Raw genomic sequence first — 14054 nt, forward strand, 5'->3', positions numbered from 1 at the left:
TAGGGTGAAGCAGAACCATTGTCCCTGTATAGATGTAGGGCGATATGACCCTGAGACAGTCAACAATGATGAAGGACCATCATCCCCATGGGGATGGTGGGACCTGTAGGAGGTTCCTCTGTGGTTGTGTAGGACCTTCCACTTTTGCCTCCTACCATAGGTGAAGGGGTGGCCATGCAGGTTGAGCGGGATATAGAATCATAGAATCATAGAATCATCTAGGTTGGAAAAGACCTTTAAGATCATCCAGTCCAACCATTAACCTACACTACCAAGCCCACTCTAGACTAATCAAGGGTAGACCAGACTAAACCATATCCCGAAGTGCCACATCTACCCGTTTTTTAAACGCCTCCAGGGATGGTGACTCCACCACCTCTCTGGGCAGCCTGTTCCAATGCCTGACCACCCTTTCCGTAAAGAAATTTTTCCTAATTTCCAGTCTAAACCTCCCCTGGCGCAGCTTAAGCCCATTTCCTCTTGTCCTATCGCTAGCTACTTGGGAGAAGAGACCAACACCCACCTCACTACAACCTCCTTTCAGGTAGTTGTAGAGAGCGATAAGGTCTCCCCTCAGCCTCCTCTTTTCCAGGCTAAACAACCCCAGTTCCCTCAGCCGCTCCTCATAAGACTTGTTCTCCAGACCCTTCACCAGCTTCGTTGCCCTTCTCTGAACATGCTCCAGCACCTCAATGTCTTTCTTGTACTGAGGGGCCCAAAACTGGACACAGTATTCCAGGTGCGGCCTCACCAGTGCCGAGTACAGGGGCACAATCACCTCCCTGCTCCTGCTGGCCACACTATTCCTGATACAAGCCAGGATGCTGTTGGCCTTCTTGGCCACCTGGGCACACTGCTGGCTCATGTTCAGCCGGCTATCTACTAACACCCCCAGGTCCTTTTCGGCCAGGCAGCTTTCCAGCCACTCCTCCCCAAGCCTGTAGCGTTGCATGGGGTAATATGCTCATGGACTGATTTGCACAGCTGAGGTGTTCTGAATGAGGGAAGGGAAAAAGTGAGGCTGAGACCTGCCTCTTTCTGCGTATCAACACAGCTTGGCACAGACCTGAAAGCCACTGTCACCTGCCCCGCTGGCTTACATGGCCAGGGGTGAGTGGGGCAAACGATATTTGAGCGCCTCAGCTCCAAGCCAAGCACAGCATGCCAACAGTGCCACAGGCCCTGTAAGGTGTGAAATTGTTCCCATTCATTCAGAGCAAGATATTGAACATCTCATAACACCACAGCTAAAGCACTTGTTGAAAATACAAAAGAATTATCTTGACAATTATTCCTTGGAGTATCCTGCAATACAAAGTCTTGGCTGATATAAAAATTGGTGTTGGCCCCTTGCTTATGAATATAACCTAGAACTGATTGTTAAATGTGACAGGCCTTTTAAAAATAAGTAATTCAGGAAGAGTAAGGTCCATCTACTATTTAATCAGCAGGGAGCATTCCTGCTGGCAGCATGAATAAAGTCTGTTCCAAGCATCAGTTAAAGGAAGTTTTCTCAAGAGACCTTGTTTTCAGAAGCAATTTCTCCATCACATGAGAAATAAAATCAGATGAATAATTTGCGTGAGTGTCATCCTGGAAAGGACAGTTTCATGTGCCCCCCTCCAACTTACCACAATAACCATCTGCAGTCCTGCCACTGCCCCCTCCTCATCCCTACTGTCACATGGGGGATCTTGGGTGTACAAAACACCTGAGTGCTTATGGAGCAAGTGAGTTGAAGAAAATGATGTTGTGTTGCTGTAAAAAATCAGCGCTCGTGTTTTCGTGACTCTTTTCTGACACATGGGGCCGTTGCTGAACTGCCTGCAGATGGACCAGACTGACTTCTTCTGAGACCTGACCAGAATGGGTCAGAGGAAGATGTCCTTCAAGAGGCTATTTCTCTCCACTGGCTATGAAAGGACCTACGAGACATCGCAACAGGAGACACCTGAAGCCAGGCGAGATGGATCCCACCCAAGAGTAGCTTGTACAGGGCAGGGACTGGCTTTTTCATCCTGTGATTGTACCAGGACTGCTATAAGGGCATCCAACACCACGGCAACATTACAAAAAAGTGAGAGACCAAAGAAAAAATCCACTGGGGCTTTGGACATGGAGAGGAGTGCTGTTTTCTGCACTATTATTCCCTTCTCAGCTCAGTGCAAGGAGCAGCAAATGCAAATAAGCTGGAGCACCTGTCCCAGTGCCGAGTATCGCACCTGATCCCGAGCCAGCAGCTTTTCAGAGCTACGTGCCCTTGAAGTAAGGAAGCCTTGAAAAACGTGTCCTCCCTGCAGGTCTGTTCGGAAATTGGAGCCCAGCCACACCGAGGGCTCTGCGTGTAAGCCTGTACCCATATTGCATGTCAGGCGATGGGAAGGGGTGACATGCAGATGGTTGTCATTAGCCATTGCAATGGACTGGACAATTCCCAGTGCTCCAAACCACCCTTTTTTGTAACACAAACCTGATTTGTCTTTTCAAGCAAGGACCAAAAAAATAATAATAAAAAAAAAAGCATATTGTCCTCAAGGAATATGGGAAGCCCTTTGCAATGGAAGATAAGTACTGAAGGTCAGGAAGAAAATGAACGGGGTCTCAACAGTCACAGGGTAAAATAGAGTGGGATTACTGGAAAAAAATGCACTCTGATCTAGCTTAGCGCCATGCACTTATTTTACATGTTTTCTGGCAACTGCCACTGCTGATTTCTCTAATCAGATTTGTCTAGCCTGAAACGCTTGCACTGATCCATGCCGCTGCTCTTACTACTGCTGCTCTTCACCGATGTGTTGAGCCCACATGCCACACTCGCACAACATGGGAAAGGGACAGAAGATGCCCTGGTATCCCAGTCGTGATGTCGCCAGCTGAGGTCACGTTTTAATGAGTAACGAGATGTCCTTTCCTGCCCTGACTCCAGTGGTGATGGGCTTCGCTACTGCTACAACTGAAACGCATGAAAAAGCTCTCTTTGAGCCCAAAATGAACATCTGATTTTCTCACTGTCACTGTCTTCTCAGCCAGAAAAGATGCATAAACAGCTCATAATGGCCCTGTCCTTTAGAGAAATGAACAGGTAGATGCGAAGAAAAATTCTAATAACTTTCTCTAATAACTTTTTCTAGTAACTTTCTCTGTACTGGAATTGTTTTGCCACAAACCCCGTTCCTCCAATGACACCTATTATTCCTGCAGGTTTTTCTGGAGGAAAAAATATCAAATTTCCTTTCTAATTCTTTTTTTCTCAAATGCTTGTCATTCTTCTTGCCTTTCCCCAGACTCCAGCATGTATACATCTTTGTGCAACAGCAAAACTGGGCTGAACCCAGCAACCAACCCAAATTTTCTACAAAACACTCCGGATGACCCCTCAGAACAGGATGTGCTTTCCTTGCAACACCTTTTTTGTTACTGACTCGCATTTTGTCTGCAGGCTGTTTACACCTCCTGATTCTCTTTCCAGCCAGGTATTCCACTTTCTGCCTCCTTCCCTCCCTTGCACTCACTGCATTTCATTCTGTTGACTTTGAAATCATCCCTCCATTTTAAAGAAATCATTTCTAATTCTCACCCTAACCTCACAAATATCTGCAGACTCTTCTAGCATGATATCCTCGATCATCGCCTAAGGGTGTAATTTACCTTACCTAACTTTAGATGCCTACCACAGAGCCATTGCACCTCTTCTGATGCAGCAGCAAACAGCATTTTGAGGAGTTGGTGGGGGTTTGTCTGGAGGTGATGCTCCTGCAGAGCTCACGGGAGCCACATATTCCCTGCTCATTTACAAGAGAGTCACTGGGGCAGCAATAAAACCCTTCCCCACGTCAAGATACAGCCAGTCGTCCTCTCAGAGCAGAAAATGAAACTGGCTTGGTATGATTTATTCTTGTCAAATCCATGTCAGCTGTTTTTTATTACCTTATTATCCTCTACGTGCTTATAAATTCATTGTTTGATAATTTTTAATAGTATTTTCCTGGCTGCTGGAATAAAGCTGGGTGGTCTCTGATTCCCCAGACTCTCATTGCACTCCTTCTCACAGACAGGCACAGCACTTGCCCTTCTGCAGTCCTCCGAAACATTCTCACCAAATCCCCTCTGAGAACCCCCAAGGAGCCACTCTGCCCACTTTGCAGCTACACTTGCACAGGTTTCTTCCGGCCCTTGAATACATCAGACTTGCCTCTTCTCATCTTTTAACCTGGTTTTGCCCTGCACTATCTCTGCTCCTATTGTTTTAAATTAATTTCACTTGCTAATCCTTTTTTTGAAGGGTGAAAAAAAGGAGGTATTTTCTGTGGTTTCCATTATTTGGTTTTCCACTCTCTGAGAATTCATGTGTTTACTCCATCCTTCATTGTCCTCTTGCTTTCATGCATGTGCAGAATTGCCTGGATTGGCTTTTACGTCCTTTATTACTTGAAACCACTTTGGTGTCTTGTTTTAAGCTTACGCACATGGCCTAATATTTAAATTATCTTTTCTTGGGTCTTTTTTTCTTTAACGATTTCTTTATTAATTTCTATTTCTTAGGAAATTTCTTGCATGACTGCTTACTTTGCTGTTTTGTCAAACGTCATCAATATTTCTCACCGATATTTCCATAAGCTCACAAAGATCAATGGGTAGATTGAACTGAATCAGCATAAACTGACTAATGGCATGTGAGCCTCTCCAGGTGTTTGTCCAACCAAGGTTAAGGGAAAAGAGAAGGATCGCAGCACTTTTCTGTCATTACGCCACTCTTGCTGCTGAGATCGGCTGGGAAGTCCTGTCATCGCCCAGCTTTGGAGGGCCTTACCCTGAACAGAGAAGGGAGCACGTTCGCTCTCTGAACTTTCCTGCTTGGAAAACAGCTTTGCATCAACTCAGGATAAAATCCACAGCCCCAAGGGAAAATGTCCCTAAGGAAAATAATCCATTGAGCTGTGGCACCTGAGGGCACCGACTCACGATTTGGGTTTAGCTGCACTGTTCATAACCAGGCAGACACACACTTTGGGAATGGTGCTGGCTATAAACAGGATCCAGTGCCTCCCTGTGCATCTGAGGAGAGATGGAGAACCCTAGGGAAAAAAGCAGGGAGGCAGCTGTGCAGCATCTTAATTGCCAAAACAATATAGCAGAATTTAGTAGCCAGAGCTCCCAGACTCCACCACGTATACAGCCGAGCCTTAAGAGATTTTTGCATGGGTTCAGAAAACCCAAATATTTTGAAGCGCAAATCATGCTTTTGATAAAGCAAAGCTGTGGTTTCACAGTGGAGTGTCGAGCAGCAATAGCCACTAAAGGGTATCTGCCTCCTCCTGCAACGAGGGGTGAAAGCAAGGGGGTTTCTGTTTATTGCCCTCTTACAGCCTGAGTGTTTGCACACATGTGAGGTACTGGGCTCTCTTGTAAATGTATCAGCACTCGAAAATAAGGCCTCAGACAACCTTGCACTGCTGAATGCAGCAGCAGGGAGAAATCACCGTTAATTGGGCTAGCAAGGAAAGGGAGGAGGCACCACTGGTTCGGAGAGAGCCTTAGGAAAACTGTCCCCTTGTGCATACACGTGCAATCCACTGATGCATTGCAGATACCATCTCTTACAGCTAATTTATAGGTTATTCATAGAAAATGAAATTTTGCTTAAGAAATACGGATCTAGTTTAAATGTCTTTTTTTCCTGTGTGTTCACCAATTGCTGTGCCGTACCTGGGCAAATAGAGTCTGAGGCAATTCCCAGGTGAAAAATTATCATCCAGCAACCAATTCTTGAAAATGGTTCTTTAGCAGCAGCCTAGGAAACCTGAGAAAATGCAAAATGTTAGAGCCTGAGTAAATCTGTGCTAAGATATGTATTTGCTTAACAGATGCTTCCACGTATAAGCTTCAACTGGCTTATATAAGAGTATCAACTTTAATATTTGATTTAGAATTTAATATAAAGGCGACTGATTGCAAAACAGAATCAGATTTACCAACTCAGGGGAATGAACCTTTTTATGAAACTAACAATTACACATATAAAATCAGCTGAAAATGAGTTAGCAAGATCAAACTTCCAGCTTGCTGACTGAACTCACGATTAAACCACGATTAAAGTCAGTGAGCTAAATGAACATCTATCATCAACCCAAAATTCAATTCACCCTTGAAGAAAGGAGGGGCTGTTTCTGCTAGGGTTTATTTCAGCAATGTGGGGTCAGTACGTTGGTACTGGGGGATGTGTTGGCTCCGTTGAGGGGCTGGGGAATTCGGCGCAGGCAGCAACAGGCAGCTGGAGCAGGGACAAGGCTCCAGCCAGCCTGTCTGGCCAGGGCCAACCTCTGCCCAAGCTGCCTGGCACTCAGGACCTCACCAGGACAGGGAATTCCCAAACAGAACACAATTCCCTCCTGTGTTGTAAATGGGACCTATTTGGGAAGCAGGCCAGCTCCCATGCTTTTCTTGTCTCGTAACATTTACTGCTGTTTTTAAGGCCGTTGCTCAGAGCCATATGACATGATGAGATTTGCAGCCTCTTTGGCTTTGTATTGAAATGCAAGCTCCCACCTCTCAAAGTCAGGAAGGAAAACTCAAGCGCGTGACCTCAGTGCTCCCTAAAGATGGCCTCAAGTATACCGACGAGAGAGAAAATGAGCTCCCTCGGCCTCTCTAACCAGGGCAAGTGCTCCAGCCCTGAGCATACTGGGACCCCCCAGCCCAGCACCCCCAAACGCCCCAGGGCTGACTTGGCACTCTCCCAGCCCAGCACCATCAAATCCCTGACTGGCACCTTCCCCCGCATCTCCCAGCCCAGCACACCCAAAGCCCCGCTGGGACAATCCATATCCCCACCCCATGCCTGCACCCCTGACCCTGCTGCCCACCCCCATGCCCCCAGACCAGCACCCCCAAAGTCCTGCTGGGGCGATTAATGTGCCTCCTTCCCCAGTTCTCACAAGCCCTGCTGGGACTCTCTCTATCTTCCCCAGCCCAGTACGCCCAATCCCCCTGGCAATCTTCCTACCCTCCCCAGCCTGGTACCCAAAATCCCACTGGGACTCTCCCCAACCCAGCACCCCAAACCCTGCCAGGACCCTCTCCATCCCAGTATCCCAAACACTGCTGCCCCCCCCCACCCCAGCCTGTCACCCCAAACCCTGCCAGGACCCTTGCAACCCAGCACCCCAAACCCCACTGGGACCTTCCCAACCCAGCACCCCAATCCCTGTCAGAACCCCCCAGTCTGGCACCCCAAACCTTGCTGGGATTCCCCCAACCCGGCACCTCAAACACCTCCAGGACTCCCTCAGCCCAGCACCCCAAACCCCGACAGGACCTCCACCCACCCAGCCCAGCACCCCTAACCCCACTGGGACACCCCCAACCCAGCACCACAAACCTCACCATGACTTCCCCAGCCTGGCACCCCAGTCCCTGTTAGGACACCTCATCCCCATCTGCATCCCCATCCCCATTCCCATCCCCATCTCCACCCCATCTCTATCCCCTTCTCCACCCCCTCTCTATCCCCGTCTCCATCCTCCCATCCCCAACTCCATCTCCATCCCCACCCACATCTCTATCCCTGTCTCCATCCTCCCATCCCCATCTCCATCCCCATCCCCATGTCCATCCCCATCCTGATCTTATCCCCACACTCATCCCATCCCCATCTCCATCCCATCTGCATTCCCATCCCCATCCCATCCGCATTCCCATCTCTATCTCCATAACCACCCCCATCCCTATCTCCAACCCCATCCCATCCCTGTCCCTATCTCCATTCCTACCCCATCTCCTGTCCCCATGCCCATCCCACCCCCATCCCCACCCCCATCCCATCCCTGTCCCCATCTATTATTCCCACCCCATCTCCAATCCCAATTGCATCCCCGTCCCCATCTCCTGTCCCCACCCCCATCTCCCATCCCCATCCCCATTCCCATCTCTATCTCCATAACCACCCCATCCCTATCTCCATTCCCATCCCATCCCCGTCCCCATCTGCATTCCCACCCATCTCCTGTCCCCATCCCCATCCCATCCCCATCCCATCCCTGTCCCCATCTCCATCCCCATCCCCATCTCCATCCCCATCCCCATCCCATTCCTATCCCTATCTCCATCCCCATCCCATCCCCATCCCCATCCCCACCTCCATCCCCATCTCTGCCTCCATAACCACCCCCATCCCTATCTCCATCCCCATCCCATCCCTGTCCCCATCCCCATTCCTACCCCATCTCCTGTCCCCATCCCCATCCCACTCCCATCCCCATCCCCATCCCCATCTCCATCCCCACTCCATCCCCATCCCCATCCCATCCCCATCCCCATCCCTATCTCCCATCCCCATCCCCATCTCCCATCCCCATCCCCATCCCCATCCCCATCCCCATCCTATCCCCATCCCCATCCCCATCCCCATCCCATCCCCATCCCCCTTCCCCATCCCTATCTCCCATCCCCATCCCCATCTCCCATCCCCATCCCCATCCCCATGCCCATCCCATCCCCATCCCCATCCCCACCCCACCCCCATCCCATCCCCATCCCCCATCCCATCCCCATCCCCATCCCCATCCCCATCTTATCCCCATCCTCACCCCATCCCCATCCCCATCCCCATCCCCACACCATCCCATCCCCATCCCATCCCCATCCCCACCCCATCCCATCCCCATCCCCATCCCCACCCCATCTCCCATCCCCATCCCCATCCCCATCTCCTGTCCCCATCCCCATCCCCATCCTATCCCCATCCCCATCCCCATCCCCATCCCCATCCCATCCCCATCCCCATCCCCATCCCCATCCCCATCCCCATCCTATCCCCATCCTCACCCCATCCCCATCCCCATCCCCATCCCCACACCATCCCATCCCCATCCCATCCCCATCCCCATCCCCACCCCATCTCCCATCCCCATCCCCATCCCCATGCCCATCCCATCCCCATCCCCATCCCCACCCCACCCCCATCCCATCCCCATCCCCATCCCCATCCCCATCCCCCATCCCCATCCCATCCCCATCCCCATCCCCATCCCCACCCCATCTCCCATCCCCATCCCCATCCCCATGCCCATCCCATCCCCATCCCCATCCCCACCCCACCCCCATCCCATCCCCATCCCCATCCCCATCCCCATCCCCATCCCCCATCCCCATCCCATCCCCACCCCAGCCGGACCCACCCCCGCCCCGCCCCGGGGTGTGGCGGCCGCCGGCGGGGCCGGGCCCGGGGGCGGTGGCGGCGGGGGCCGCCTTTGTAGGCGGCGGGGCTGCTCCGCACCGCTCCGCGCCTCTCCGCACCGCTCCGCGCCTCCGCTCCGCGCCCGCCATGGCCGCCCCCCGCCCGGCGCAGGGCTGCGGCAGCGGGGCGCTTTTGGGCCGCTTCGGCGTCCTGCTGCAGGGGCTGCTGGCCCTCTGCGCCTTCAGCACCCTCATGCGTGAGTACGGGGGGGTGCCCGGCGGTGGGGGGGTGCCCGGCGGTGGGGGTGCCCGGCGCTTGCTCTCGAAACTCTTCTTCCGAGCCTGCATCCGCTGGCCATCGAGCGCCGCGGGTTTGCAGCTCCGATCTGTAGAGACCGACTCCGCTTGTACGAGCGAGTGCTCGGGCGCTTAGAATCATAGAATCGTCTAGGTTGGAAAAGCCCTTTAAGATCATCCAGTCCAACCATTAACCTACACTACCAAGCCCACCTAAACCAATCAAGGGCAGACTAGACTAAACCATGTCCCAGAGTGCCACATCTACCCGTTTTTTGAACGCTTCCAGGGATGGTGACTCCACCACCTCTCTGGGCAGCCTGTTCCAATGCTTGACTACCCTTTCCGTAAAGAAATTCTTCCTAATTTCCAGCCTAAACCTCCCCTGGCGCAGCTTGAGCCCATTTCCTCTAGTCCTATCGCTAACTACTTGGGAGAAGAGACCAACACCCACCTCACTACACCCTCCTTTCGGGTAGCTGTAGAGAGCGACAAGGTCTCCCCTCAGCCTCCTCTTCTCCAGACTGAACAACCCCAGTTCCCTCAGCCGCTCCTCATACGACCTGTGCTCCAGACCCTTCACCAGCCTTAGTTTTCACCTTCCATTAAAAGTCTTCTAACAGTGTTTGGGGATGGTTTGCAAGGAAGCAGCAGCTAACAAAAACCAGAGTGGGTGTCATGCAATGCCGCTTGATTAGAGTAATAGCGCCCTTAATCGATTTGTGATGCTGTTTTGTTTAACTTGGCTTAAACTGTAAAGTTTTAGGGCTGGAGAAAGGATGTTACTGAGCTAATGTGTTTCACTGATTACTGTGAAGGGGTGGTAGTGAGAGAAGGCATCCGAGCAGTGAGAAAAGGTGGGAAACACTCAATACTGAAAGAACCGAGAAAATTTACTGTTGCTTTGTGCTGCAGCTGCATTTTACTTGGAGCAACATGCGCGTTGCTCCTCTTCTGAGTTAAGTGGTTTAACACAAGTTGAATAACGTGCCAGCACTCGATCTGTTTTCCTTGCTTAAAAGCCCGTGGTGTCGGTGAACTAAAACTTCAAGTTTTCTGGCTAAGTAAGTAGCTGCAGATTTTTGAGGCTTGCTTGCCCCTCTCTGCCTCCTGGAAACCACTTTCAAAGGCTCCAGCGCTGCGGTTAACGCCAAACTGCCAGGGAAAACCGCAACAAGTTCTTCCTGCGATAGCTGATAGCTTTTTCCAGCCAGAGCAGCCCAGTTGCAACACTTCACTGCTTGTGTTTCACCCAATGTTGACAGTAAGAATAATTTAATTTTGTGTGGTTGTTCTCTTTAGTGATGTGTGCATATGGGTTAACTGTCCCGTAAACTCCCCGGGGTGTCCCATAAATCAAGGACATCAGTTAATCGTATCAAAATACTCCTGTGGATGAAGGCTACGTAACCCCTGCTAGCAAATCATCAACCCTGGGGTAACTGTTGTCCTCCCCCTGGTGCAAGGGCTAATATTTCCCCAAACATTAACAACCTCTTGGTTGATGAGGAGAAACTGCAAGCTGATCCTATGCAGTTTCATTGTGAATCTGCTCAATGACTAAAGCTGCGGAGGAAACTGCTGGCTGGGACCCCAAAAGCAGATGTGTTTACAGCCCTGGGCTCCCAACCGCAGCACCTCCTCTGCCTGCAGCTGGGCTGGTGGTCCCTAATTCACCCCAGCTGTTTCTTATCTGTGCCCCATTTGCACAATCCCAGCTGGAGACCTTCTCAGATCTGCTGTTGGGGCTGTCTGTATACAGGCTTCTAACCCAGGATGGTTGTAGTGGGCTTCCCAACGACTTTAGGTTAGGCAATAACTTGCTTTGAAGCAGCTTTTGGGTTATTCATGTGGCCAGTTCAGTTGGCAGCCTCCTGGGAAGGAAAAGTTCCAGCAGCTGGGAGGTATGGGAACCTCTTGAGCTGGTGGCGATGTGTGCGCAGAGTCAAAAATGTCCCTGGGAACCTTGATTTGCATCTTTGCTCCATCCAGCCCAGCATCAAGTCGGGCAGTCCCGGCTGGATGACCACCTCATCTAGATCTTGGGACACTGCTGTCGCTGGAATTAGCGTCAGCCCTTCTTTGATAATTCTTCCTGCAATACTGTGACATTCCTGGGTGTGTATTTCTGTCGTTTGTGTGTCTGTGATTTCTGCTTTAATGGGATGTTGCAGGCCAGCTTGCTCTGCCTTGCAGGTCAGTGAGCAGAAATTCAGTTCGTGCCTGAACCTAAGCCAATGCCTTTTGCATTCCTTCTTCTTTAAAATACCAGTTCAGCAGAGCTATAGGAGAACCTGAATTTGAATGGATGAGATTTCCAAATTGTACAGGTTCTCTTCAGAGTGTTTGAAAACGTGTAGAGGAACTCAGACTAACAGTAATGTGGTGTTCTGCAAAGTTTTGCAGGTGTGTGTGCATGGGATGTGCTCACAGTGTGCATCCAGAATGTGGGTCCCAAGTATGGCCCATTGCAGGAAGGATAAATTTATATGTTGTTATCAGAAGAGTTTGTGTCTCTGAATTTCTGTCTCTTGGGGCTGTGGAAAGACTGTCTCCTGCCAACCTGGCAGGAGAACCTAACGGATGAGGAAGTCTGTTTTGCGTGATTGTCTGAACTGATGCTTTGTGCCCAGTGCATGCCTGGATTGTAGGGAACACAGCTCGTATTGCAGTCCTGGAGGAGAATATAGTGGCAAAATGGAGCTGTTACCTATGGTTTCAAATTTTACTGCAACAGCCCACTAGGTTTCTTGAGGCTAGTTTAGCCTGTTGCAAAGGCTACAAAAAAGGTCAATTTAGAGCAAAAGTTCTTGGGCAGCAGAGGGAACGCTTGTTTCCCTGTAATGGGATGAGTGGGATGGTTGCTCCCCATTGCTGTGGGGTACATGAAAGGGGTCCTTCATGTGGCGAAAACAGGAGCCAGCAGTAGATGATGCCCAGCCTTGGTAGGGAGTCAGGAAAGCTGTTTAGTGTGGCTGTATTAGTCTGGCCGACTGCCATCAGCAACAGTGATGACAGAGTTCCTTTGAGCCTGCAAACACTCCCTTGCTTTTCCAGCAAGAAGGTCTTTAAGGTTGTCATCAAGCCTAATTCCAATATGGTCCAGGGCTTGCTCTGGTTGCAACTTTGCCCTATTTGGTAGTCAAATGGAAATGAGTTGTTAACCTACAAGAACCAAGACACAAACCCTTGAAAGAAGAGGCAGTAAAGTAGCAGCTGCCTCTGTGTGGCAATCCGGTTTCCTATGCAAGAACTTGCCCTTAGGGATGTCATGACTTGGAGGAGTGTGGATAATTGTGCAATCCCATCTGAAATAGTTTTTAATGCTCTGCCTTGATCATCGCTCAGCTGAGTGGAGAAAGCATGTTGCAGTTATCTCAGCTGCAGATGCTGGGTGTGATTTGGGGGTTGAGTTCCTGCAGTTTCTGCTATTGAAAACTTTTTTTTTTTTTGAGGAAGGGGTTGTAGGCTAGTGAAGCTTGTCCAGATTTGCAACTGGACAGCAAAACCCTTTGAAATGGAGGGAGATCTTGTGTAGAAATTTTAGCTGTAGCCACCCTTGTGCATTAACTGGAATGCAAGAGAAACAGATTTTTGGAGTTAAAGGATCTTTTTCTCCATTGTGAATGGAAAAAAGCTTTCCTTGGAGCTGGTTTACTTGTGTTTTACCCCACCACAAACAGCATGGGGGACATCTCAGAACATTTATTTCTCTTCCAACTAGCTCTCTTCCTGAAACTGTAGTGGTAGCCCTCTGAGCTCCTGAATGAGGTTTAGTAGCACTTGCGCTGCAGGTGTCAAAATAGACCTCGCTCTTAGAGAGAGTTCGTACTGCCAGGCAGGGGGGAGAGCTGGGCTGAGCTCCATAGCCCTCCTCAGACAGTGAAACCTGTTTTTCAGCTTGACTTTTGAAAATGTCTTGTTCCTCTCTAATGTGACAGCAGCATCCCCTTATCTCCTCTTGCACATCGCTGCTGGATGCATTCTTCCAGCACATCTTGCCGTGAGCTTCGCCTAAGAAGGCTGAGCTGTTGGTGGCAGGGACGCTGGTGCTGACCCCCCAGGCAGGGCTTGGTGATGGAGGTGTGCTGGTGACAGGCAGGGTGATGTTTTATACTCTGGTCCAGGTAGCTTGTCCTGAGGCAGGGCTGCAGAACAGGAGTTTGCCAGACTGACTGACTGTAAAAGAAGTGGTGGCTCTTGACTGTGGTGGAAAATCCCAGGTAAAGAATAGAAGTATCACCCCATTGCTGGTGTTTTCCTGGTCCCCGTGGACTTACTAGCCGACCTTCCAGTGCATTTTTCTCCAGGATGGTGGGCAATTGGTTAGTGAAAATGGGAAACAGCATCCTAGTGTATGGAAGTGTCTGAACTTTGAGAGGGATTGGTGGAAGCCGTGGTACTCATCTCCATCAGATAAGTCAAACTTAAGCAACCTTTTGTGACTTTCTAGTAGGGCCTGTAGTGATAGGACAAGGGGTAATGGTTTTAAACTAAAAGACGGGAGATTTAGACTAGATCTAAGGAAGAAATTTTTTATGCTGAGGGTGGTGAAACACTGGCACAGGTTGCCCAGAGAGGTG

General features: G+C 50.3%; 1 protein-coding gene across 1 annotated transcript in view; it reads left to right on the forward strand.

Annotated features, from left to right (window-relative positions):
* Positions 1-9322: 9322 nt before the first annotated feature.
* The window catches only part of LOC104031738 (store-operated calcium entry regulator STIMATE), a 38187-nt gene continuing 33455 nt past the window's right edge, over positions 9323-14054 (forward strand). The window contains 1 exon segment of the mRNA XM_075726189.1: positions 9323-9431. Coding sequence (XP_075582304.1) covers positions 9323-9431 — 109 coding nt within the window.

The sequence above is a fragment of the Pelecanus crispus genome, chromosome 1, assembly GCF_030463565.1.
Source record: "Pelecanus crispus isolate bPelCri1 chromosome 1, bPelCri1.pri, whole genome shotgun sequence".
In the NCBI taxonomy this organism is placed as follows: domain Eukaryota; kingdom Metazoa; phylum Chordata; class Aves; order Pelecaniformes; family Pelecanidae; genus Pelecanus; species Pelecanus crispus.